The sequence below is a fragment of the Cyprinodon tularosa genome, unplaced genomic scaffold (genome assembly GCF_016077235.1).
Source record: "Cyprinodon tularosa strain WSP-4 unplaced genomic scaffold, ASM1607723v1 ctg634, whole genome shotgun sequence".
Classification (NCBI taxonomy): domain Eukaryota; kingdom Metazoa; phylum Chordata; class Actinopteri; order Cyprinodontiformes; family Cyprinodontidae; genus Cyprinodon; species Cyprinodon tularosa.
The window spans coordinates 113924-141822 of NW_024039379.1; the positions used below are offsets into that span (position 1 = coordinate 113924).

Genomic DNA, 27899 nt, shown 5'->3' on the forward strand with positions numbered 1-27899 from the left:
CACATCCAGTTAGTCACAGTCAGAGAAACAGGACTACACTGGAAAACAGGCCAAGCTCCAACATCTAGAAACAAAGGTGTTGATGGCAGCAGCACAGCTGATATTTCTCTCCAGGATGGAGTCACAGCCAAACAGGAACAGACCAGATGAAGCTACTATGAGAAAAAGCAGAGAGAGCAGAACGTTAGAGATTGAACTAACAGATTCTGCAGAGTGGGAGAATAGAGATAGAATGAAGCAGAATGATGAAAAAGGGGTCCCTATGTCCTCCAGCAGTCTAAGCCTATAGCAGCAGAACTATAGAGATAGATCAGGATAACCTGAGCCACTCTAACTAGAAGCTTTATCTAAAAGGAAAGTTTTAAGCCTAGCCTTAAAAGTAGACAGGGTGTCTGCCTCACGGACTAAAACTGGTAGTTGGTTCCACAGGAGAGGAGCCTGAGAACTAAAAGATCTGCCTCTCATTCTGTTATTTCGCTGGCTGTGCATAATGGATGAAATGCTCAACTGATGCTCCTACAATTTACACTGGGAAGTGGGGTGGCTAATGGGGTAAAGGTTTGTGTTACTGGCTTTTTTGCAACGTCCTGGCCACCCCCTGGTGGCGCCACTGCAGCTGGTTTACTACCTTAAACATCTTTTCGGTTGTGAAGCTACTTTTGTGGCCAAGTAGTGGGTAGCATGCACAGAAGTTTCAAACTAGATTTTCCCACATATTTCTAGATCTTTAACACATCTGTCATCCTCCTCTCCCAATGCACACATAGCAGGAGTATACCAGCCTTTTAACGTTGCATACCTATAGTCATGGTCCCTTCTCCACATCCAAAACAAATTTAGGGACACAAATGCAGCTACATTCAGGTATTTGCGGAAATTAACTCAATCAGCAAAGCTTCTCATAAAAACTCAGCTATATTCATGGGTTAGAAATGAATGAGGGACACTGGAAATGCCCTACAAAGATAGACAAGCTTGTCTTCTAAATGCATGTGTGTATTAAAGGAATGCATGCTGGGAAAGTTAGAAGGACAGCATTAGTCTGTGCAGGGATTTTTAAATGCTCAATTTAATTAGATAATTAATATTTATGAAGATGGTAGTAGTACATTTGCTGTTTTTAAGGCCCTTCTTACGACTCATCTTTTTCCTTGGCTTTTGGCACAATTTGAGAGGTTTTACTTTGTTTTATTCTTTTTGTATACTAATATGTATTTTACACTTGTTTTTTCTCTATTTTATAATTTTATTGTATTTTATGATTGTGTACAGCACTTTGGTCCTGTTCGGTGTATAAAGTGCTTCATAAATAAAGTTGGTATGGTATGGTATGGTATGGTACATAATGAGGCTAATATTTATTCTACTAAACAGACAGCTTCATAGCAATACTGCATAATCCAAGAATATACAGATCACTTTAGCTACTTTAAATAAATTAAAACAAAAAGCCCTGAGGTAGATCAAAGATTTAATTAAAACTAAAGGCTAATTTACACTTATTTGACTGACTCATTGATAGTTGCTGTATTAGTCTGAGACATGTTGATGTTGTTGTGGCTAAAAGATGCAATTTAATCCAAGATCTTAGAATTAAATGTTCAATTCATTCCTGAATAGCAAAGCTGGATTAGTCGTGTTGAATAAGAAGAGTTTGATAAACACTTGAATTAATCTCATCCGTCTGTAACAGTTTCTTTGATCACTAGATAACTTTGTCATGAAATTTTTGATGTCGTTAAGCTACCTTTGTCATTTTCCTGTAGCTTAGCTTGTACATAATGTGTAAAACTATCTTTAGTTCGGCCTGTACCCAAAAAATGATGGGGATGGGAAAATAAAACTCAATGTTATACAGCTGGTAAAAAGACTGATAGTTATTCAAACTGTTACATTGCAAATCATTAGTAAAATGTTTGCAAATGTTCAGAAAAGCAGCATAAACAAGTCACTCAACTCACAGTAGAGTTTATTCAGTGATCTAGTTTACCGTACACAAATATTACAACAGTTTCCACTTTCATACAGGAAATCAGCATCTTTTAGAAGATTTTCCAAGGACTATTTTAATTGATACAGTCAAACATGTCTCTTCTGTTACTCGGGATTTGAAGAAAAAAAAATTAAGCTATTCGAAACCATTTATCTGCTACCAAAAGAACAACAGCTCATTGACGAACAGATAGCACAGCCAATTTACTATTAAAACTGAAGAAATAAAAGGAAACGAAAGATAAAACCTTTCTTTAGAAATAAAACTTGCTTTTAGGGAAATATCTTTTATAAATGGCCTTCCAGCCTCTGTTAGATTACTTTTCTTGTTGGGATCTGGAGGCTTGCCCACCAGAGGGCGCCGAGGATCCCTTCCTGAGGGCTTGTGCTGACCTGCAACACCTGTCTTCCATCTGCTCATCAAGAGGACTCCTATTTAAGGAGGAGGAGACTGATACTCCGGCACCAGAGTGTTAGCCAGTAATGGTACAGCTAGACCTGAGCCAACCTGCCTGATCATATCTCTGTATTTTTCTTGTGAACCTGTCTGACCCGGTTTTTCTCCCTGTCTCTCAGAACCTGACTTGCCTGGAAACCTGTAACACTGAAGAGAGAGACCTCAACTTGGAATCTGCCTGCCAGCCCTCAGTCTCAGTCTCAGCCTCAGCCCTCTGCCTGCCGACTAGCCTCTGGACTTACAAGGTTCCCTTCCCCCCTGCAGATCCGAATCCTTTCTCTCAGCCTGAAACCTGCCTGCCTGCACTAAGTCTCCGTCTCAGCCTAGCCCTCAGTCCTCAGCCCACTGCCTGCCGTTAAGCCTCTGGACTCACAGGTTTTCCCCCAAGATCCAGCCGTGACCAGTCTGACCCCCCAGTACCTGTTCACATTTTATTTACACTAATTTCAATAAACCTTCTGAACTTTCTCCATACCTCCGTGTGTTTCTGCATATGGGTTAGACATCTTTATCCCATCATGACATTTCTGTTGTCTTATATTAATGCACCTGTCCCTTCATGGAGCATTAAGGTTCATAACAATCATAAATCTCTTCCTCACCTCTATAGTTTATATTCTCGTGTGAAATATTTGCTAAAAATAATAAATAGACTTATGCGCCTGGTAGAAGATCAGTCTGGATGAAAAAATAAAAGAAGAGCACACAACTTTTTTGTACAATATGTTTTTCTTAGTCCTCTCACTGCAAACACAGCAAGGATCACAGGGTATCACCGACAAAGAACATCAATCATTCAGTTTATAAACGGTTTATACAGAAGGAGACATAAAATAACATGATGATTGGTTGCAAAGAGTCCAAAGTCATCTTTCTTGGTGCTGGAAACAATCCCCTGAGACTTCCACATGGAGGAACACACACACCCTGCCTTGTGTTGACTTCATCACATGGATCCTCACCACAGGCTCGGACTGGGAACGATTTTCGGCCCTCACATTTTTTCATCTACACCGGCCCATTTATAGACTGAATGAATCCATGAAAGCTCAGCGGTGTGTCAGCATTCACTGCCAGTCTAGGTGGCATGTGGGCAATGAAATGGAATAATGTAAACAGATAAAAACCCCATCATGCATCATATTTTTGCAAAGATATAAGAGGAACATCATAGTTCGGTTTAAAGAAGAATTTTATTTGTATTATAATTTAGTTTGTGGTAAAGGATTTTAAAGTTTGAAGAAATAGAAAATGACACTGTTAGGTTTATTCAATGATGATTATAAAATGAATGTGTGTTGATATGAAACATTGTAGAAATGAGATGCTTTACTCCGTCTCATGGTCCAGTCAGGAGACCACCCTGCCTTGTGATTCAGTCGTGGAGCGTCCTGTCTTATGACCTGATCCACTGTCCTGTCAGAACAATACTCTGTTTGTAACCATGCGTCATGTTCTGTTAATAAAACGCTCTGCAGAGGAGGTCCGGTGGGAGACGGTGTGTTTGAGTCTGGGGTTCAACTGTCTCTCCTTCTGCAGAAGCTGTATGAAAATCCCTTACTGTGTATTTTACTTCTTCTTTTACGAACCTACATTTTTGAACCCAATAGACACCATATGCCAACCTTCACAATGATGAGCATGACAAGGAAGGGCTTTATATACTGCATGCATCATTTAGGTAGTTAAAGGAATAGTACACCCAAAACATGATTAGCCTTCATTTTCTACTCACCCCCATGCTGAACAACACTCTGGAGTACTTTTTTGATATCTCAAATGCATCTGGAGATCTGGGAGGCTTCTTGCTGTCTGCTGACATTCAAATAATGGAGGTCTATGGCGCCCGAGGCAGAAAGGTCCATAAAAGTCCACAAAAAACGTGTCAATATTCCTCCATACTGCTCGTCCAATGTATTCCAAGTGTCCTGAGTGGGTAGCGTCCAGAATTTACTCGAAACGAAGTCATTTAGAATGTTTTTAGAGCATAAACAGTAGTGTATAGGATTTCCTGAAAGCGCGTTCACGAGTCTACGGAAACCGCGGCAGACCAACCCAGATGAAAGTGCGCATTCAGCTCGGCAAAGAACTCATGCTCTTCCTCAACACTGAAGTCCTCAGACATTTTTCTTTCGTTGTTTCTTTCTTTGCACAGGTAAACAGCACATTTCTTCTTCTACGCTTGCATTATTGGCAGAGCAGACGCTGAATGCCCACTTTCATCTGGCTTGGTCTGCCGGCTTCCGTAGCGTCGTGAACGCGCTTTCAGGAAATCCTATACACTACTGTTTATGCTCTAAAAACATTCTAAATGACTTCGTTTCGAGTAAATTCTGGACGCTACCCACTCAGGACACTTGGAATACATTGGACGAGCAGTATGGAGGAATATTGACACGTTTTTTGTGGACTTTTATGGACCTTTCTGCCTCTGGCGCCATAGACCTCCATTATTTGAATGTCAGCAGACAGCAAGAAGCCTCCCAGATCTCCAGATGCATTTGAGATATCAGAAAAGTACTCCAGAGTGTTGTTCAGCATGGGGGTGAGTAGAAAATGAAGGCTAATCATGTTTTGGGTGTACTATTCCTTTAACATTGGATTACTGCTTGAGCTGCTTGAGTTATTTACTGTCACAGGTAGGAGCTTCGGCCAGAGAGTGTTGGGGTCGGCATGATTTAAGGAGGGCTGAAATTAGGACTGTCCCACCGGGCAAATGCCCACTATCACAGATTACCAGTCCGAGCCTGCATCACTGATATGTTGTGTGTGAATCTTAAATGCTCCGAAGAATGAGTAGAATTATACGTAGAGCAGATTGAGAACAGAGAAAGAAAAAATACTGACATTCAGTTTGCTGCTTTGACTGGAAACAAATAGAAAAGCAACAATTAATCAATCTAAAAACATGTTTCTGAGAAAACTGGCAGACATGCACAGACTAATTTATCTGGTTAATAGTGACAGCATTTCTCTAACAGAATGAGGCAATTTAGATTAAACTCAACAAAAAAACAAAGAGGAACCTGGATTTGACCGCCAGAAGCCAAACCCAGGATACAGAGGTTCGGTGAATGTGGTGTTGAAGGTGTGGAGGTGGATCAGAGAGTCAGAAGAGACTCTGTAGAAGGACAGAATGCCAGCAGGACAGTCCACATAAACTGCTACTCTGTTAGAGACAGAGGGGGAGGAGGACGAGGAGGAGGAGGAGGTGGAGGAGGTGATGAATATTGGTTTGTTATTGTGCCAAATATAGTAACCAAGATCAGAGCAGCTCAGCCTCCAGGACTGATCATTCCATCCAAACCAACAGACTTCATTTTCTTCTCCTTTCCTTCTGATTCTCTTATAACTCACTGATACATAAACCGTTTTCTGCCAATCTACCTCCCAGTAACAGCGGCCAGTCAGTTCAGATGAACACAGCAGCTGAGGAACATCAAACCTGTCTTCATGGTCAGGATATGGCTGAGCCTCCTCCAACAATGTCACCTTCCTGTTGCCGTTGGACACTTTGAGTTTTCTGCTCACTGTGTTTGCGTCGATGATAAGTTGACAGGAATCTGATGAAGTGAATAAACAATCCAGCTGCAGTTATTGGTCATTTATTGATACTTTGATGCTGATTTTTTAGTAACTGATGAGAAAATATAAAAGATGCTTTAAAAGGAGCTATAAAATACTTACACTTCCTCAAACCTGGTGTCAACCATTGGACTCCAGCAGGCTCCACCCTGAAAGGAGGAGGAGGTCAGACCGTCAGTCTCTGTAGGCATGCAAGTAATGACATTACACGTGTCGCAGACAAATATTGTCTGACACTGAGAAAGGAAAAGTCCAACATTCAGACACATCTACTTTAAAAATCTAAAGAAGGGAGGAAGAGTTGAGAGACACAAGGAGTCTCATTTATCAATCTGCACAGCCACACAATGGGGCCTGAAACTTCCACACACTTTTCAGCCAAAGGTTATCTTTGAAAAACAACTTTGCATAAACTTATTAATTCCCTCATATCATATCTGACAAAGGCATACGCTCATTTTGGAAGAAAGCTGAAACCAGCCTTACAAGACATCCAATTTCTTTTATATACAACCCCGATTAAAGCTCAACATCATTATAAGCGTCCAATATTACAATTTAATTCCTGCTAGCTCTGATGAAACAGAATTATACACCAGGCCTGTCAAATAAAAAGAAAGGCCCCTGAAAAGCTCGAATCCTTTGTAATCCCTCATCATTATGAATGTGTTTTGGTGCAGGGCGTTCACACTGACTGTTGCCTTCTCCTGGTCATTCCTCCGACTTGAAATGCCCCCCTGACCATCTCAGACAGCCACAGACAATTTAGACTATTTAAAAAGGACTAAATCCTGAGGCCCTGTCAGCTCATTCGGGTTTTGCAAACATCCTCTGCTAACATGGCTTTTCTTTTAATGTTGCTTTGCTCATTGTTTGTGCAAAATCTAAGATCAAGTGATTTACACTCGGTGAGTACATCTTACAACATTTATGGCTCTTTGGATGTAGCCTATGGATTCAACTGTTCAGCCTTTGTGCATTCCCCTCAAATGCCGAAAGAGTTGGCAAAGGACTTAAATTTAGCCTGGTTTCTACCCAGAGATATTCATCAGCTTCAAAATCTCTTGATTTTAAATGACTATTTTGCATTTGATGACAGACATTTCTGGGACTTTCATTTTAAAAACTCTACAGATCTGTTGTATACTGATGGTAAACAGAGATGGTTAATATTCTTATTGCTGCTTTTGTCTGGCAACGTTCAGCCAAATCCAGGTCCTGAGTTGCAGTGTATTTCATTGCCATCTGATGTGAAATCCATGTCTGGTTTGAGTGTAATTCACCTAAATGTTCGCAGTTTGTTACCCAAAATGGATCTGCTTAGAATTTGGGTGAATTTAACAGATGCAGATATTGTTGTGCTGTCTGAAACCTGGCTGACAAAATCAATTACTGATTCGGACATCGGATTAAATGGTTATAATGTGTTTCGTACTGACAGATTAAGGAAGGGTGGTGGGGTTGCTATTTATGCTAAATCTAAATTTAATATGAAGTTAGTCCATTCAGAATCAGTTGGTAAGCAGCTGGAATTTTTGGCAGTGAGGGTGGAGTTGGCCAAGGGCCTTTATGTTACTGTTGTCGGGTGTTATAGGCCTCCTTCTGCCCTCAGTACTGCATTGCAGACACTTATTCAACTCTTATCCAGATTGGACTACTCTGAAATTATTTTAGCAGGTGACCTAAACTGGGACTGGCTAAAACCTTGCTCAGATGAATTTAAGTCATTTTGTGATTCTGTCAATTTTACACAATTAATCAACTCTCCCACTCGTTTAAATCTTAAGTGCCATGAGAAATCCACATTAATTGATTTAATTTTGACTAATGTCCCGCACAAATTTTCTGCTGTTGGTGTTTTTTGCAATGACCTAAGTGACCACTGCGTTATCACTGCTGTAAGGAATACTAAGTTGCCTAAAGGTAAACCTCGTGTAATATGTAAGAGAAATCTTAAAAATTTTAATGAACAGGGCTTTTGCCATGATTTGTTTAATTGTGATTGGAGTAGAATGGAGCTGATTCCCGATGTGGAGTCAGCCTGGATCTTTTTCCGGGATAGTTTTCTGCAAGTAATAAATAAACACGCCCCACTAAAGAGATTTAGAGTTAAGGGGCGGGATAATCCCTGGTTTTCCTCTGAGCTTGGAGATATTCTTCATGACCGCAATTTAGCTTGGGCCAAAGCAAGAAAAACGGGCTCTTCGTCTGATTGGCTTGCTTTTAGACGGCTAAGAAACAAATGTTCTTCTTCTATTAAGAAAGCAAAATCTGATTTTTATCTGTCAGTCACTACTAATAACTTAAATGACCCCAGAAAATTCTGGAAGGCTATAAAATTACTTTCTTCTAACAAAGATAGTATCAATGTTCCTTCTTCTATTATGAAAGAGTCTCTAGTAGTTTATGACAAGCTAGAGATACTGAATCATTTTAATGAGCATTTTATTCAGTCAGGTTCTTTGTTTGACACTGTTTGTCCTTATGCTGTGACACCCTGTGGAGATGTGCCAGTCACTACGGGTGTTTTTAATCTCGTTCCATTTTCAGTGGCTGACGTTCAAAAAGCCCTAAAAGGACTGGTTCCTGAAAAACCCCCAGGACCTGATCTTATAGAACCCTATTTCTTAAAAATAGCTGCTGATTGTGTAGCACAGCCTCTAACGTACCTTTTTAACCTTACTTTAAAGAGCAACACTATTCCTAAAATCTGGAAATCTGCATTTGTTTGTCCATTACTGAAAGGGGGTGACCCGTCAAATTTAAATAATTATAGACCAATTTCTAATTTGTCTGTTTTGGCCAAAATGCTTGAATCCCTGGTGAGTGATCAGATGAAAGACTTCTTGCACGCCCAGGACATTTTATCCCCAGTTCAGTCAGGTTTTAGAAAAAAACATAGTACCATCACAGCTGCAATGAAGGTGATAAATGATATCTCTGTTGCTCGTGACAAGAAGCAGCACTGTGCATCACTTTTTATTGATTTGTCAAAAGCGTTTGACACGGTTGATCATGATGTTCTAAAGATTAGGCTTCTTAAATCAGGGTTTTCAAAGAAAACTGTCTCTTGGTTTTCAAACTATCTTAGTGACAGAACTCAGTGCATTAAGCATGATGGTGTTCAATCTGGTATTTTACCAATCTTTAAAGGGGTTCCACAAGGCTCTGTATTAGGCCCTCTTTTATTTACTATTTATATAAATGATCTTAATCGGCATGTGTCTGATGCAAATTTTCATTTTTATGCAGATGATACAGTTATTTACTGCTGTGCACCTTCTCTTAAACAAGCCATTGCACACTTACAGAATGCTTTTAATGTGGTCCAAAATACTTTGCTACAGTTGAAACTTGTGCTCAATGCAGAAAAAACTAAATGTATGCTTTTCACAGACCTTCGGAACAGGTCACTGAATGTTCCTTCAGTGGTTACTCTTGATGGTCGTGAAATACAGATAGTTTCAACTTATAAGTATCTTGGTATTGTCATTGATGACAACCTATCATTTAAGCCTCATGTTCACTGTCTAGTGAGAAAGTTGAGACTAAAATTGGGTTTTTACTTTCGAAATAAGCTGTGCTTTTCTTTTAATGTAAAAAAACGGTTGGTGGCATCCACTTTTTTAACTGTGCTGGACTATGGTGATATATTATATATGCATTCATCTGCTCAATGCCTGCAGATGATAGACGCAGCCTATCACGCATCATTGAGATTTATTACTAATTGTAAAGCTCGCACCCATCACTGTGAGCTGTATTCTCGTGTAGGGTGGTCTGCCTTGGCTACACGGAGGCTTTGTCATTGGTATATATTTATATATAAGGCTATTCTTGGTGCGCTTCCATCTTATTTATGTTCACTTCTTATGAAAAAAAGTACTGGTCATTACTCTCTCCGTTCTCAGGCTGTTGTCTTGTTTTCTGTCCCACGTGTCAGTACTGAGCTGGGTAAAAAGGCCTTTGCTTACTCTGCTCCCTTTACATGGAATTTGCTGCAAAATAACATGAAACTTAGTAAATTGGTTCCTTTGAATACTTTTAAGTTGAGAATTAGATGTTTTGAGTTAGACTCCCTCACATGTCAATGTTTTAATTGAAATTTTATTGTAAGTGCATATTTGGCTTTTATGTGTTTGTCTTTTATACATATGTAATGATGTGATGTAATTTTGATGCCTATCTTGGCCAGGTCTCCCTTGCAAAAGAGATTTTTAATCTCAATGGGTATTACCTGGTTAAATAAAGGATAAATAAAAAAAAAAAAAATAAAAGGACTAAAAGTATTTCTTTTTAGCAGAAGCTAATAGTTTTAAACCTCCACAATATTAATTGTTCACTCTTTATTTATATATATGTCTGCTTCTGTCTCCTTGAACCCCAGTGGGCCTCAGCAGATGGCCGCTCACACTGAGCCTGGTTCTGCTGGAGGTTTCTTCCTGTTCAAAGGGAGTTTTTCCTCTCCACTGTCGCTACAAGCATGCTTAGTGCGAGGGATTGCTGAAGAGTCAATGAGTCGATGCAATCAGCTGGTTTTCCTTAGATAGAAAACTTTGAATCAATCTGACTGGATGATCTGGTTGAACTGGAAAGTGCCTTGAGATGACGTGTGTTGTGAATTTGGCGCTATATAAATAAACTGAATTGAATTGAATTGATATACTTTATACTCAGGGGTTGACGTTAAGGATTTTTACCACTTGCCCAAAGGGCAAGTGACTTTCACATTTCATTTGCCCAGAAACTATTTTTACTTGCCCAGTATAATGTTTGATGAATATAGTTCCTAATATTCATTTTTGTCAGGATCCCAGTTTTTGTGTTCGTCTGTTTGTCTTGTCTTTTGTGTTTCTCCCTTCCACCACCAGGAGGCGCCTGGCTCCGGTTCGCCTCCTCACACACCTGCAAGCTGTTGCCTCATCACCAGACTGCTCTTAAGCTGCTGGTTGCCACTACTTCGACGCCAGAGTGTTTGCCAGTTTGGGGAAGCCTTCCTGCAAACTGGACCTTTTCGGACCGCCTTCTCCCAAGTGGGATAACTGAGTCTTAAGCTCAGCGACGGATTCCAAACAGGAGGTTTGGATCCAGCCACCTTTGAGCATGCTGAGATCACTCTCTGAGTAAGGAAGTCATCTTCACCACGACCCGTTCAAGTACCACAGGAAAACTGAGTTGCAACCAGCGGCTGCATCATTCCACTCTGTCCGAGTTCTGGGTAAACCCTGTTCCGCCCTCCACCGAATCAAACATTCTCTGGAAGACCAACACACAGACTGGAGTCTACGTGTCTCTTCTTCTCTGGAAACATGAGTGGCAACAAATCCTCTCCTTCAAGATTAACAACTCCAATTCCCACTGAGCCTGAATCTAACAGTCTGTCTTCCCCTCGTCTTTCAGTTTTCCGGCTTGAATACCTTTCAATAAAACCCGTTCAAACGTTTACTCTGTGTCTCTCTGTTTGGCTTCACTGCATGTGGGTCCGAGCTTTAGATAAAATCATGACAATTTCTGTATATATATCAATGAAACATGTTTGTTTTTTAAATGTTTTTTTGTAATTCAGTATTTTTTAAGTTTCCAGGTTCCTGGTGTGTATCTGCATACGTCAGATAATGAACTCCAGCCTACATTACCGTGTTAACATGCTTTTCAATCCTTCCTGCTCATTCTTTTCAAACTAAACTTTGCTTTAAACTGTTGTGTGCTTGGAAAAATATAAATTGTAATGTTAAAAATCTAAAAAACTTAAGATAAATCACAAGACAGAAGTCAATGTCACAAATGAATAACTCTTATTTTAGAGTCACGGTATGTTTATAGAAGATAATACTATTAATATAATGTGATTTTTCTAGAGAATCATTATACATAGTTATTTTATTCAGGGTTTCCACAGTCTGACATCATTTCAGAATTCCCTGACTTTAACTGACTCAGGATTAGTTTTCCCTGACAAAATAAATGCAGCAGTTAGTTGTTTTGGTAACTACATCAAAATTACCGCTAGGTGGACAAAAATCACGCAATCTGGCGGAAAATCACGCAGCTTTTTACAAATCACGCGACAATGTGTACAAAACAACAAAAATGGCGCCGGCAACGCTTCTGGGTCGTTTTCAGCGAATGTCGGTGATTTTAAAGTAATTTTGAGTAATAAATAATTTTTTTTTGCGATCATTGCACCTGCCTGGCGGGCAAATGCAATGAAATTTGTACTCTCCCGACAATAAAAACTACTTGCCCCGGGAGATCGGGCGATGGTTAACATCGAGCCCTGACACTGATTTGTTTTTTTATTTGCTTTGATGATCTAGCTCTTTTTTTCATGTCTCTTTTATACCAGTAGAGCACTAATAATTAATGTCATTTGGCTTCACAGATGGCCGATCAGAGCTGTTGATATAAATAATGTGTATTAAACTATTTTAGAAGTACCTATTGAAAATATAAAAGTAAAAGAGACAAAAAGGGGAGAGAGGAAAAAAAACTGGAGGAAGAGAGAAAGAGAGAGAATAAAGGAGAATAAAGACAAAGAAGACAGAGTAAATACTAGAATACTTTCCACACCTGCAAAAAACAAGAAAGAATAAAAGAAAAAAGAAAAACACACCAACCAACTTTATAACTACACCCTGGTCTTGATTTTGATTTGGTCTCAAGTAAGGTGGTCTTGACTACAACACGGCATGCAGTGCGCAACCTGGTTTAAAAATTACTAACATTGATTTATCTTTTATTTCACAATGTAGGACAGATTTAAAGCTTTATTTCCAATTAGAAATCCTAAAAAAATAATAAAATTTGTAAAGTTGTAGCCCTTTAAATATAGACAATATTATTATTAGGATTTGGACATGTTTTCAAGCTTTTCATTTAAAGTACACTTTAAATTCACTTTTAGCAAGCCTGGATGGCCTCAAATAACCTCAAAGTATAGAAGGAAAACATTTAAATGATTATGTTAGACCAAGTGCTCATCGCAGTGCTTCCTATTCATAACTGGATTACCTGGAGCTTTTCTGAAAGTTCCACCTTAAGAAAAAATAAGGGGCTATGTTTAACTTATTTCTAATTTTGAAATGCAGATTTTAAGTTCTGTTTTCTGTCAGACCAACAATGTCAAAAAATGAGACCGTTCTGACCCATCCTTCCCAATCAGACCGTCTCTACAGGTTCCTCCATACCTGAGATCGTCCAGACCCCACCCTGGATCCTTCAGTCCAGCCGACAGCAGCTTCACTCCTGACTCTCCTGGATGATTGTAGCTCAGGTCCAACTCTTTCAGATGGGAGGGGTTGGATCTCAGAGCTGAGGCCAGAGAAGCACAACCTTCCTCTGAGATCAGACAGCCTGACAACCTGTAGACACACAGTTTAACACAAACATGTTCGTTCTCTATATTTTTATTTTTGCATTTTCTCACTTTAACTTGAAATTGTGGATCTTAGCAGCAAATGCATTAAGGCTCCAAATGCTTATATAGTTTAATAAGATCTTCTCCAAACTATATCAGAATCTTCATGGCTTATTTTCTGAGTTACTGTTCTCCAGTATATCATTCCTTAAGTATATCATTCATTCTTGCTGTTTTCTCTTATTGGTAAGGCCTGCCTGCCTGCCTGCCTGCCTGCCTGCCTGCCTGCCTGCCTGCCTGCCTGCCTGCCTATGATTCTAGGGGTCGGTCGTTAAAGGGGGGGATTGCCATTAAGGGGGGATTGTCTCCTGTAATACCTGAAACCTGTGTATGATTGTTAAGGGTCGTCGTTAAGGAGGTAATGTTCATCGGCTGGAGCGGGTAGGTCCCAAACGACCCATTCATCGGTTACCAATTGCATGTTTCCAAGCAATACAAGGCCTTGTCCATATAAGACTTAAACTCACTGCGGATCCAGACATTTGAATTGAGAAATCTTCCTGGAGAGGTGGAGAAACGTCTTCAAATCTTGGAAACCAAGTCCAGTGGATATTTTCTGAACTTTTACGGAATGACTATGACCTGGATGATTGAGAACCTTCATCAGCAATATGAATATTGATGAATATGTCATTACTGTGTCAGCCTGCATCAACAAATGCATTGAGGACGTCAGCAGAACAAAGAACAACATTACCTGGGCCAACATACCACCCTGAATAACTGAGGAGGTTCAAAAATCGCCAAGAGCACTGAACTTAGCCTTCCAGGATCTCTTCCACGAGGCCAGCAACACCAGGAGGATGTGGCAAGGCATACGGGCGATCAAAGACGAAAACACACCCTCCCCCCTAGTAGATGCAGCAAAAGCTGACTTCCTAAATGAACTAAACTAATTCTTTGGAAGGTTATAGGCACTAAACAGCACTCCAACAGTGAAAGCTGTTCCCCATCAGGGGGAGGAGCCACTTACATGTGGAAGACTCTAAGGAGAGTGAACCCTAGGAAGGTACCAGGCCCCAATAACATACCTGGCGGGTGTTCGAGGAGCCAGTTCGAAGAAATTCTTATATTTTGCAAGAATGCAATAAAAACACTTTCTTCGCATTATATAATTCTTGGGATCTGCAACTGGACCTAACTGCCTTGTAAAAACAAAAAGACCAGATGTAGTTGAAGGATGATAACATGGAATATTTGGTTTCATGAGGAGGATTTCTAATTTCATGGCAATACTGCATTTGCAAAAATTTAGCATGTTAGAAATTGGCTGAATATTAACATAGCTTTGTGCAAATTTGTAATTGAAGAAAATTGGTAGTAAAGCTTAACTTTCACTGACTATCAAAGTGTCTACCGAAGGGGCACGCTTTGAGATTTCCTATAATTTTAACCTCTGTGATAGAGTCAAGAAAAGAAGCTGAGACAAAGAATAAAGCTGTGGTTTGAATTCAAAGAAAATAATGGTCAGACAAGTAAGGTTAACGAATCCATTATTGAATCAATTGCATTATATTGAATATCAGCCAATCACTGACTTCTGGTTTCAGCAGGATGGAGAATATTTACCTGAGAGTTTCTAGTTTGCAGTTTGGACTCCTCAGGCCAGCGGAGAGAAGCTTCGCTCCTGAATCCTGCAGGTTGTTGTTACTCAGGTCCAGTTCTCTGAGACTGGAGGACTGGGAGCTGAGAACCGAGGAAAGAGCTGCACAGCTTTCCTCTGAGAGGTTACAACCACTCAATCTGGGGAGATATGGAGAAAAATATGTTAATAAACGATTGATCAAAATTCATTCCAGTCTCTAATATTCCCATAGAGAGATTGATGGATTTGCCTTATTTTGCACATCTACATGAATGAACTGAATCAACATGAATCCATATTTACCCCATCGTTAGCAACAATAAATGCAGTAACAATCAGTGTCCTTACAGAGCTTTGTTGGAGGCTTTAACCACTGGCAGCAGCCTCAGGAGAACCTCCTCTGAAGCAGAGTACTTCTTCAGGTCGAACACATCCAGATCTTCTCCTGATGACACTAAGATGAAAATCAGAGCTGACCAATGAGCAGGAGACAGTTGATGTGTGGAGAGACTTCCTGACCCCAGAGACCGTTGGATCTCCTGGACCAGAGAACGATCCTTCAGTTCATTCAGACAGTGGAACAGATTGATGCTTTTCTCTGCAGAAACATTCTCACTGATCTTCTTCTTGATGTACTGAACTGTTTCCTGGTTGGTCTGGGAGCTACTTCCTGTCTGTGTCAGCAGACCTTTTAGGAGACTCTGATTGGTCTGCAGTGAAAGTCCCAGGAGGAAGCGGAGGAACAAGTCCAGGTGTCCATTTGGACTCTGTAAGGCCTGGTCTACAGCTGTCTGATGGAGAGACTTTGGTTCATTCGTAGATGTTTGTGTTTCTTCCATCAGGTTGATCCCAGAGTTGATGAAGGTCAGATGAACATGAAGAGCAGCCAGAAACTCCTGAACACTCAGATGGACGAAGCAGAACACCTTCTCCTGGTACAGCCCTCTCTCCTCTCTAAAGATCTGTGTGAACACTCCTGAGTAAACTGAGGCTGCTGTGATATCGATGCCACACTCTGTCAGGTCTGATTCATAGAAGACCAGCTTTCCTTTCTTTAACTGATCAAAAGCCAGTTTTCCCAGAGACTCAATCATCTTCCTGCTCTCTGGACTCCAGTGTTGATCTGTTTCAGCTCCTCCATCATACTTGATCTTCTTCACTTTGGTCTGAACCACCAGGAAGTGGATGTACATCTCAGTCAGGGTGCTGGGCAGCTCTCCTCCCTCTCTGGTCTTCAACACATCCTCCAGAACCGTAGCAGTGATCCAGCAGAACACTGGGATGTGACACATGATGTGGAGACTTGGAGATTTCTTCATGTGGGAGATGATCTTACTGGCTTGCTTCTTATCTGTGAATCTCTTCCTGAAGTACTCCTCCTTCTGTGGGTCATTGAACCCTCTGATCTCTGTCACCATGCCAACACACTGAGGAGGGATCTGATTGGCTGCTGCAGGTCGTGTGGTTATCCAGAGGAGAGCAGAGGGAAGCAGTTTCCCCCTGATGAGGTTTATCAGCAGAACATCCACTGAGGTGGACTCTGTAACATCAGTCAGGATCTCCTTGTTGGTGAAGTCCAGAGGAAGTCGACTCTCATCCAGACCATCCAAGATGATCAGAACCTGGAAGTCTTCAAAGCTGCTGATTCCTTTGGTTTCAGTGAAGAAGTGATGAACAAGTTCCACTAAACTGAACTTTTTCTCTTTCAGCACATTCAGCTCTCTGAAGGTGAATGGAAATATGAACTGGATGTTCTGGTGGGCTTTGCCTTCAGCCCAGTCCAGAGTGAACTTCTGGGTTAAGACTGTTTTCCCAATGCCAGCCACTCCCTGTGTCATCACTGCTCTGATTGGTTGATCTCTTCTAGGTGGGACTTTAAATATATCTTCTGGTCTGATTATTGTTTCTGGTCTGTTTGGTTTCCTGGATGCTGCTTCAATCTGTCTGACCTCATGTTCATCATTGACCTCTCCAGTTCCTCCCTCTGTGATGTAGAGCTCTGTGTAGATCTGGTTCAGAGGGGTTGGACTTCCTGCTTTAGCGATTCCCTCAAACACAGACTGAAACTTCTGCTTCAGAACAGATTTAAGTTCTTCTTGACAGAAGAATTCTAAAAGAAAATGCCAAATAACAGGAAGAAAATGAAGCAATCTTAATATTTTGCAATAATATGTTTCCATATCTTCAGACTTTAGGAAATGTATTTTATCCATCAGGTTAAATCTCTACTGAGACCCTCTTACTGCTCTGCAGATGCTCAGCCAGCTCCTCCTGCTTCATCATCCTCAGGAAGTTCACTGTGATCTTCATCAGTGCCTCTCTGCTGCTTCTATTTTGCTCGCCATTCATGCCCTTCAAGTCCTCATTATCTCTTTGACTCTTTGCGGTTTCTTGCTGATCTGTACAAAGAATCTTCTGGATCTTCTTCAGCTCATTCTTTACAAAAGTGCAAATTAAATCCTCCAGCAGCTGGAACAGGACATTGAGAAAGTGTAAAATACACAGACTAAAATCATTGAGCCATGTTGGAAAGACTGACTGTCCAATGTTCCATAAAGTGCAGGACGAAGATTACTGTAAACAGAACCAAAGTAAAAGTTGTGGTGGATTTACAGACCATGAATACTGAGTCCAGGTGAGTTTGATGCTGCTGGTCAGACACACCGCTGGTAAACTCTGAGCTCTGCTGGTCCATTCTGTAGAGGAACCGGGTAAAAATAAGGTCACCTTTTCGCAGTGCACACACAGACAAAAAAATTCCATAAATTTATATCTAAATTAGTTTACTGCTTGTTGTGCTCAAGGTTTACTGATCCTGCTGGTCGAAGTGAAAATCAGCAGGATTTAGTCTAAGAAATATTGATATAAATATCTTACATTTTCCACTCTCAAATGTATGAAGCACGTAGAGAAGAAAAAAAATGTCTGAAAAAATATTCCCAATGTGAAAACGTTTTATTATTTTTCAACACAACAACGTCGCTGTTTCTTCATTCAATAGTAAATGACAGGTTTGCAGCCTGCATCATGTTCTGATGTCATGATCTCAGTTTGTCTTTTTGCCTGTTGCCTAACCTGGAACTGTTTCCGGACCTCGTCTTGAATTTCCCTGTGCTGCTTCATTGGCTATGACCCTGCCAACTTCGGCTTCTGTTTTGTCCTTCTGTTCCTCCTGTCATCATGGTTCTCACTCTCTGCCTGACCATGAATCATCGTAACTCAGCTGGAGTTATTCTCTGGGACCTCTTGACCAGTGACAGCAACATCCGCTCTACTGTTAACTGGCTCGGACCTAACCTTGTGGTTCTTCCCAGACTGAGAGCTAAGAGAAGGTTAGTGACATTTTGTTTGTGATTTATGCACATCGTAAACCTAACCTGGTCATTAATTTTCAGTCTCCGTCTCCACAGATTCCTGCCCTAGTGGCTGACACTACCTGCAGCAGTTTTGTTTCAATAAACTCTGTTATGCTTTCACACTGGTTGTGTGGTTTGAATTCTGGGTCCATCTGTTCTGATCATTACAGCTGGTGGCCTTTTTAAGTCTGATGACACCAGCTCCAGGCCAAAAGCCACCCACAGTCACATAAGGAAGTGGCTGTATGTATAGCATCACGTGATGTATTTAATAAGTAAATTCTGGGCAGCCAGTGACGTCAAGGAAAGGCCGGATGGCAACTGAGGAAGATCAGTGATGCTGGAGAGACAGCTGAGCTCCAGGAAAGCCTGGCATGGGTGCATGAGGCTAGCAATCTTATGTACAGCACTCGCAAGAGGGCACCAAATCAAGCTACGAATGACCACAATGAGCAAGACCCCCATAGTCTCCCGAGAGGGGGTGAGGATGAGAGACTCGCAAGGACGGAAACATCGGTACAGACCAGGACTGACACACGGTTAATGAGAAGGCGCACCCACACCACACTGACAGGGATGGCACCAGAAGTGCGATGCCAATGTGGCAGGATATGCAAGAACACCAGAGGGCTCAAGATCCATCAAGCCAAGACCAAGTGTGGAGAGGAGGCAATTTTGTTGCAGCGCAGGGAGGCAATACCATGTCAGATGCAGGAGAACCCCAGTCAGGAGGCACCCCACAGAACTGGAGATCTCTTGGCAACGGCTTTGCCTTTCAACCACACAGTGGTCAACTCTGTTGCCTCCCGGCAACCCCAACCTGCTAAGTAAAGAATAAAATGGCCCCAAAATGAACAGCAACAATGAGTGGCAAGGAGAGGAAGACCAGCACTCCAAATGCCCGGCAACCAAAGGGGGAGCTCCAGGCCCCCGATTAACATACCTGGGCGGGTGTTCAAGAAGTGTCCAGGTCAGCTGGCTGGTGTCCTCACAGATATTTTAAACACCTTGCTGGACCAGTATAGTGCCAGCATGCTTTAAGTCTGTCACCAACATTCCGGTCCCAAAGAAGCCTCAGGTCACCTCACTCAATGACTACCAGCCTATAGCCCTGACTCCTATAATGATGAGGTGTTTCCAGAGGCTTGTTAAAGAACATATGGTCTCCAGTCTCCCCCCATCATTCAACCCGTTCCAGTTCGCCTACCTACAAAACCGCTCCACTGAGGACACCATCTCCTCTGCACTTCACCTGAGCCTAGCACACCTGGAGAATGTGAACACCCAGGTATGGATGCTGTTCCTGGACTTCAGTTCAGCTTTCAACACCATCATCCCACAGCTTCTGATAGGAAAACTGGAATAGCTGGGCTTCAATACACCCCTCTGCTATTGGCTGCTAGAAGAAGTCCGCCATGTTGAGCCTGGTTCTGCCAGAGGTTTCTTCCCAATGGGGGGTTTTTCCCTCTCCACTGTCGCTTCATGCTTGCTCATCATGGACAGGTTCTCTCAACCTGTGTTATCCAAACTGGAATTCCATCTTCCAGGTCCCTGAGTGAAGCTCTAGTATCAGCTCACGCAGTCCACTGGATCTACCCATAAAGCTCAGCAGACCGTCTCTCCAACCAGCAGTCTACAGACTGACCAACTCCATCTATCTCCACTCCACCACCAGTTTCAGGCCTGGGGGGGAACAGCCCTGTTCTTTACTCCTGTTCATGCATATCTATCAAAATGAAGCACTATGTTTCCTGCCGAGGTCTGAGCCCCAAAGACAAAGTAATTGTATCAATACATTTTTCCTAGTTGTCTTTTCTCTTCATGTGAGTTTTCAGATTGAACTCTCTGTTGCTCCCTTGTGCCAGTCTCCTTTCCGCTAGCTCCCTTCTAGTTAGTTCTATCCACACCTGCTCCCCATCAGCTGATTAGCAAATTGTTTGTTGGGTCTCCCATACACTCCTATGCTGTTCTTCATTGTGAGTGTTTCTTCCAGGCATTTCTTGTTTGTTTTTTTGTTTCCTGTTTGTTGTTTCTGGATTTATGCTTCTCTTAACAATTAAATCTGCAAGAATCATCTCTGCATCAGGGAACCTTTCAACAAACCTAACAACTTCCTTATAATTCATTTTCTTAGTTTTATAAATAAATGGTAACAGTGTCAAATTTAACTTTGCAGCATCTTGATATTCTATTCTTGTATGTGGTGAACAACAAGTTGGGGCAGCATCAAGTCCAACAACAACAAAAAATAATTATGTGGAGGAAACAAGGTATTTTGATGGGTTTTATTTGTTTAAATACCAACAGGCCAGAATGAAAATGAGCTTAAATGAAACAAAACTAGCAAGTCTATTTTTAAAATGTAAGGAGTAGAAGTAAAAAGTTGTCTGAAATAATTACTCCAGTAAAATGTAGATAGCTGAAATTTCTAGTTAGTAATGTAATAAAGTATTTGTACTTTGTTACTTGACACCTCCCTGACAACTTCATCATGGGGGATTAAAATGACCCCCAACTGACCTGTCAGTTACCAGCAAATGACCTGCCAAGAACCAGCCAACAGAGATGGCAAAAGTACTCACTTTCCGTACTTGAGTAAAAGTACAGATACTTGTGTTAAAAAATACTCTGGTAAAAGTGGAAGTACTGATTAAACTTCTTTACTCAAGTAAAAGTAACAAAGTACAGGCTTGTAAATTTACTTAAAGTATAAAAGTAAAAGTAGAAACCACTTTTTTCATGCCGTTGCCTACATTTTAAATGGATGTCTGTCAATAGGACTAGATCTCCGTTGTGTTCATTTTCAATCATCTCGTCGTCCATGCTACTATGCTAACGCCACCGCCACCAAGCTGCAATGATTTGCCGCCAATGAATACCGCCGAATCTGTCGATTCATCTTGTAGTGGTGCGTCAAATGCAACGTAGATTCCCATCCAATTAGATTGAATTTGGTATTGATGACGTGAAAAATAATAACGGTAACTCCATTGAAATTATTCAAAACTAAAGTAACAAGACAATTTTTTAAAATGTAAGGAGTAGAAAGTACAGATATTTGTGTAAAAATGTAAGGAGTAGAAAGTACAGATATTTGTGTAAAAATGTAAGGAGTAGAAGTAAAAAGTCGCCATAAAAATAAGTAGTAAAGTAAAGTAAAAATATCAGAAAAGTCTACTTGGGTACAGTAACGAAATATTTGTACTTCATTACTTCCCATCTCTGCCAGCCAAGTACCCATCATGGAAACGGAACCTGACCATACAAATTAGACTGGATTTAGAAATGTTTTCATGATGATGAACATTACATCATGAGTCATGATAGTAAATACTATAAAATGTGGGTTTAACAAAGAGTTGACACACTGAGGTCCAACATAGAGCGAACTTTGGCCACTATTACGTCCCAGTTCTGTTTTCTCCTGTGATCGTACTGTTTCGACCTGAGAGGTCCGTGATGGTGGCTTATATGTACAGAGTCTGTTTCACGTGCAACTGTTGCACATTCAAACCTCTGCTGCCACTCAATGTCCTGCTTTTAGTCATCCAAACTGAGACAATTTTTGGTTCGTCCTGCTTAGCTCATGGTTTTACACCACTTTTCAGACTGTGTTGGGCCCTGTGAATCCTGTAAGAACCCGGTAGCCTAGAACCAGACCTAAACTCTGGTTTGTTGACACCACTCATACAATCAGACCTGAGCAGCTGAGCTGAAAGACTCCTGGTGATTCACTGTAAGTCCTGGATGACTTACAGTGAATCATTAGTAAAAATACCATAAAACTTTTCTGATATATTATAAAATGTTTTGAATGCTCAGATTAAGGCTCTGAAATCTCGGAATACCATTCCCAGCTCTCTATTTTTTCACATCTAGACTTTCACTTATGTAGTTGTTGGGAACTCCAAACACTTACTTCTTGGCATAGAAATATGGGAAAAAGCTTAATTCACGTTAAAAATATGTTGGATTAAAAACATTTGTTACAGTAGTTAGTTACAGCTCACCTTTCTCTGGATGGAGATTCAGAAGTTTGAAAATCTATTTTTTTATCCTTTGACGTGTTGCTCTTAAATGACACAAGGCTGGATCCTGGTTCTGGAAGATGTTTATGTTTCTTTTTCTCGTGGATCCTGGTGGAAAGAAAACTTCCATTGAAACACTTTATAGTCCTCTCTCCATAAATTCATTGAAACATCATTCAATGAAACTGCTTATTTACCGCTAAAAACCAAAGTACTTTACATTGCTGACTAACATGTTGATCTCTCCACATAGGGTATGAGATTTGACTGGCTGGTCCAACATTTGCTTTCCAGTTTGGCTTAGCATGGAGATAGAAAATTGACATTTTGTATGTCCATATTAAGATAGAAAACACATTTTATATTCCCCCAACCATTATTACTAATAAAAATAAATAAATAAGCAAATAATAAAATATCATAGCGCGAATTTTTATGAACCATACTACGACTCCCTGGTGAGGATTTAATGCACATCCCAGAGGTGACCCAGGACACACTAGAGGGACATGTTTCCCAGGTGGTCTGGGAAGACCTTAGGATTCCCCAGAAGGGAAGGAACTAAGCCTCCCTGCTAAGGCTGCTACCATTGCGACCTGATTCTGGACCAACGGATAGGCAAAGCATTTTAGAACGATCCGAAACGGTTCCTATTTCTCTCGAAAATATGCTAATTCAATTTAACATTTTCCACAGAATTAATTTTCCCAAAATGAGATTGTATGAAATTGGGCATTCACCAAAATTTAACTAATTGACTAAATCAGCCTGAGTTGACTCACAACTCGAAGGTTGCCTCATCTCCCCACCCCCCTTGGCAGGTGTGCATGCACCTACATGGCGATGTACATGCGGCAGACATGTTCACAAGTCATTTTTTGCAAGTCCAAGTCAAGTCTCAAGTCTTGAGAGCTCAAGTCCAAGTCAAGTCTCAAGTCTTGAGAGCTCAAGTCCAAGTCAAGTCTCAAGTCTTGAGAAGGCCTGTCGCAATAATTAATCGCACAAAAAATTCTAATCACTTGATTCATTTAAAAAAGTGCAATAATTTTCCTGCTTGCTTGTTTCTTCTTGTGTTTTCATCTCCGTCACTGAGACGGTATAGCTTAAAGGTCGCTATTATATCTATGGAATTATCATTATCTTGAACTGCTAAATGAAAAATACAATTAAAAAAAGCACACGCAAATTTTTTTTCCAGATAAATTTTGCATTTTCTTACAGTATTTCCCTGACATTTGTGGTTACAACTTTTTCTAGTTTTAGCAGTAAATGTCTGCTCTTTTATTCAAAATGAGGACTGGAAAAAAAAACAATCAAAATCCTGCCGTCCACGTACTGTTGCGTCAGTGACGTCAGTGTGTTGCGCAGGGAAAAATATGGTTTATGGTTTTCTTTCATTTAAGTGTTAGTTTTATGCTTTGCATTTTGGAGAGGAAGATATGATTTGTTTTTCTTTGTATTTTCTTCTTGAACTTTGCATGTTTTGATGTTTCTTTTTTATATGATTGTTTTCCTTTATTTTAGACTTTTGAATTTTTCCTGCATGTTGGGTTGTTTTGGTTTGTTTTTCCCTTGTGACAATCCATGCGCACTGGACTGAAGTAGTTGTCTGAGGAGGCGGAGTGCATTAATTGCGCTGCGTAATGCTGCGCTCAGGTGTGAGCAAGGGCTGATTAAAGCCGACATAAAAGGAGTCTGAAGGAAAGGAGAAGGAGAACGGAATCTGCAGGTGACAGGCATATATCTTCCGACGGGGTTTATGCGTGTGGATGCTGGCGTTCTCCTTGCTTCTCTTTTTAGCTGGATCGGTCTGGTAAGGGGTTTGGCACGCCAGGGAGTGGAACAGTGCCGGGGCACCGCAGAGTCTGTGGATCAGCCAGTGGGTGCTCCAGGCTGATCACTCGCACCAGAAGCAGCAGAACAAGCGGAGCCCAACTTCCAGCCTGTGATTTTTAAGGAAAACTTTTGAATTTTAGGTTTTATCAGGAGAAGAAAAGGACTGTTTTATTATGCCACTTTTGCTGTGGCTTTTTGTATAAATAAAACACTTGAACTTGAGTGCTTCACGGTTTGGGTCTTTAAGTTTTTTTTGTTTTTTTTTACCTCTTCTGTGTGCGGTTAAGGCGAGCGGCGATCAGTCAAGTTAGTAAAACAAAAAACACTTGAATAAGTGTTTTTACACTGGAATAAAATATTGTTCACAAGTCGGAAATCACGAGTCTCAGTCGAGTCTGAAGTCCTTTAAATTCAAGTCTAAGTCGAGTCTGAAGTCATTAAATATGCGACTTAAGTGCGACTCGAGTACGAGTCACAAACTCGAGTCCCCATCTCTGACATGCGGCATGCAAAGCTGGTCTCTTATACCTAATTTTATGATCTTAGTAGAGCACACACTATAGTTAACAAAAGGCTGGGTTAGATCTACCTGATATAACAAAGACTATTGCTGCAGCAGGACATCTTGTAAGTAATTCAACCCCTCTCCCCACCTGCAAACCACCGCAATGGGATTTCATCAAAGAACAATGCATCACCCTGACTTTCACTGTCAATAGTCTACTTTAAAAGAACACAACTAATATGAAACTTTACTTAAAATAATTTAGGGAGTAAAATTGTTTACAATGGACATGGAAAAAGAAATGGAGATGACTATGGGGAGAGAGAAAGAGATAGAGACAGGACAAAAGTCAGAAAAGCAAGCTCCTCGAGTGTCTTCTAAATAAACACGCGTTAAATTATTAGGGGGAAAAATCAGAGCTGTTAAAAAAGATGTAACAGCATTCAGAGCGAATCCAGCAAAATCAAATAAAAATTTTTACTGCTGCAGTTGTGGGGAACTACAAACACTTACTTCTTGACATAGAAATATGAGAAAAAGCTTAGTTAATGTTAAAAATGTTAGAATAACTCAGTTTCCATTGTTACAGTAGTTAGCTACAGCTCACCTTTCTTGGGATGCAGATTCAGACTGAAAACATATTTCTTTATCCTTTGACATGTTGCTCTTAAATGACACAAGGCTGGATCCTGGTTCTGGAAGATGTTTATGTTTCTTTTTCTCGTGGATCCTGGTGGAAAGAAAAGTACCATTAAAATACTCTTTATAGTCCTCTCTCCATAAAGTCATAGACATATCTTTCATTGAAACAGCTTTTTTACTGATAAAAAACAAAGTACTTTAGCTTAGCATTCCTGGCTAACATGTCGACTTCAAAATCAGAAAATCACTGCCTCTGGAGTTCTAGTGTTAACTGTGCTGATAATCTGTTTGGGGAAGTAAGAAATGTATGAAACACAGTTTGAATGAAAGAAACTTTTAAGTTTTTTTTTTTTTTTTTTTAGGCCCACCTCAAAAATTATGATTTGTAAGAAATTATGACATTTGCAATAGTGGTTCTACTTAAAAAAATATTCTTTAATGACTTTTTGCCATCCAAATAATTATCACGACATTTTCATTCTATTACTTTGGTGCTTCACTTGATTTCATCAGAGGCCCTAGTCCTCCATACGGGCGACCTGGGTTCGAATCCGGCCTGTGGTCCTTTCCCGCATGTCTCTCCCCCTCTCTCACACCCCCTTTCCAGTCAGCCGACAGTTGAAAAAAATGAGCCATTAGTGACGGAGTTTAACATACATCCTGACAGTGTCTTTCCCACAACCAAAATCAAATAAATTAGAAAAGAATCCCAAAGGAGTAAATCATGATAATCTAATAAAAATAACTCCAATTTGGGAAAAAAGTTACAACGATTAAATGTGGTTTATTTAATTTAAGATTTCTTTCCTCAAAAAGTCAGTTAATGGCTTAATTTGTGATAATCACACTGATTTACTGTATGTTGCCTTACAGAAACCTGGCTGCAGCAAGAGGACTATGTGAGCATAAATGAGGCAACTCCTTCTACTTATTAAAATTTTCACATACCCAGAAATTCTGGGCGAGGAGGAGGAATAGCAGCAATCTTTCAGACTGACTTACTGATTACTCCAAAGGCAGTTGATAATTACAACACTTTTGAACATTTAACTTTTAGTTTCCGTCACCTAAATTGCAAAATGTCATCATAGTGGGGAATTTTAACATCCATGATGACATTAAAGCTGTTAGCTTAAAAGCACCCTTTAATGCTGTCTTAAATATGCTTGGATTTTTCAAAATGTGAATAGTCCCACACATTCTCATCTTCATACTTTGGATCTTGACATACGGCATAGAATGTGTAGAAATAACAGTATTTCCTCACAACCCTGTCCTCTCTGACCACTTTCTAATAACCTTCAGGATTACTTTAACAGAGTTCTCCTCCCCAAAAGAAGGTTTCACTTTAGCAGATCATTATCAAATAAGAATCTTTTTCACTTTCTTTCTCCTCTGTGTCACTGAGCAGTGCTGCAGAGGGCAAAAGTTTAGTTTATGCGCCTTCACAGGTTGATGATTTTGTTGATAGGGTTGCTAGTTCTCTGCGTATTGCTTTAGACAATGTAGCCCCGTTGGCAATACACTTGATTCTGTTTCTGATGTGGTCTGTTCCTGTTTGGCTGTGACTACATCCTGGAGAGAAATATCAGTTGTGCTGCTGCCATCAACACCTTTGTTTCTAGATATTGGAGATTAGCTTGTTTTTCAGTGTAGTCCTGTTTCTCTGACTGTGACTAACTGGATTGAGTCCTTCTGCAGTGGAAGCACTCTTAACAACAACCATAATGGCAGAACATGTCATTCTGATATCATATTAACCACATATTTAAATATTTGGCAAAACTAATCAACAAAAGATTGCCTAAATTCCCTGAAAATGATTCTGAAAGTATATTGTGTACCTCTCCCTAGAAATGTCATCCAAAATGCAGATAAATGCAAATATTTTATTTAAGTGGTTGCATTTTCTATAGACAGTAGGTGAATCGGTTCTGTGTTTTTTGTGGGGAACGTAACCTTGTTAAAAGCTGCTGAAGGACCATTTAAATGTGGAATATGCGTAAATCCCCCCAAAAAAGGGAATTGGTGTCAAATTGTGTCAATGCCACATTTTTCCTTGTTTTTTGACTTTATAGTCCCCTTCAGTCATTTGGCAGAAGAGTAATAATACACGGTAAAATGGAGTTTTTTTTGCACATGATCCCTGCTAGAACCCAGAGCTTTAAGCAACATGCTGGTGTCACTCAGTTGGTCCTGCAACGCTGACTTGCAGTTTGTAAGAATCTACTGATACCAAGCAGAGCTACATTGACTCAGTCTGGATGAAGCACCATGAACAGGACCAGCTTCATAACCATTTCTTTTTCTGATTGTTTAAACACTGTTAAAAGGTCTACAGTCAGTTAAAGAAGATAATTTTACCTCTCTTTGCTCTGGCTCTCGTCTTCCCCACTCAGAATACGTTTAGAAGGAGAGACTCCCTCCTCTCTGTCCTCATGCTGATCCATGCTGCTGAATCCACCTTTACATCAGATTACACACTTCTACCTCTAC

General features: G+C 40.4%; 1 protein-coding gene across 1 annotated transcript; it reads right to left on the reverse strand.

The window, feature by feature from the left end:
• Positions 1–5421: 5421 nt before the first annotated feature.
• Positions 5422–27899, reverse strand: LOC119798725 (NLR family CARD domain-containing protein 3-like). Its single transcript, XM_038308308.1, has 10 exons — positions 27768–27899; positions 25369–25491; positions 22403–22528; positions 17654–17732; positions 17280–17505; positions 15385–17146; positions 15021–15194; positions 13222–13395; positions 6137–6183; positions 5422–6012 (listed from the first exon to the last, which is right to left on the reverse strand). Exons 1-10 carry the CDS (start codon positions 27851–27853, stop codon positions 5453–5455), a joined length of 3357 nt encoding a protein of 1118 aa, XP_038164236.1. The 5' UTR covers positions 27854–27899; the 3' UTR covers positions 5422–5452.

Excerpts from the sequence above, each read along its gene's own strand:
- LOC119798725 (XM_038308308.1), bottom strand. The coding sequence starts at position 27,853 with ATGGATCAGCATGAGGACAGAGAGGAGGGAGTCTCTCCTTCTAAACGT. Across the intron at positions 17,506-17,653 it reads ACCTGGACTCAGTATTCATG|CTGCTGGAGGATTTAATTTG; the intron begins GTCTGTAAATCC and ends GTCCTGTTCCAG. Across the intron at positions 13,396-15,020 it reads TGCAAACTAGAAACTCTCAG|GTTGTCAGGCTGTCTGATCT; the intron begins GTAAATATTCTC and ends GTGTGTCTACAG.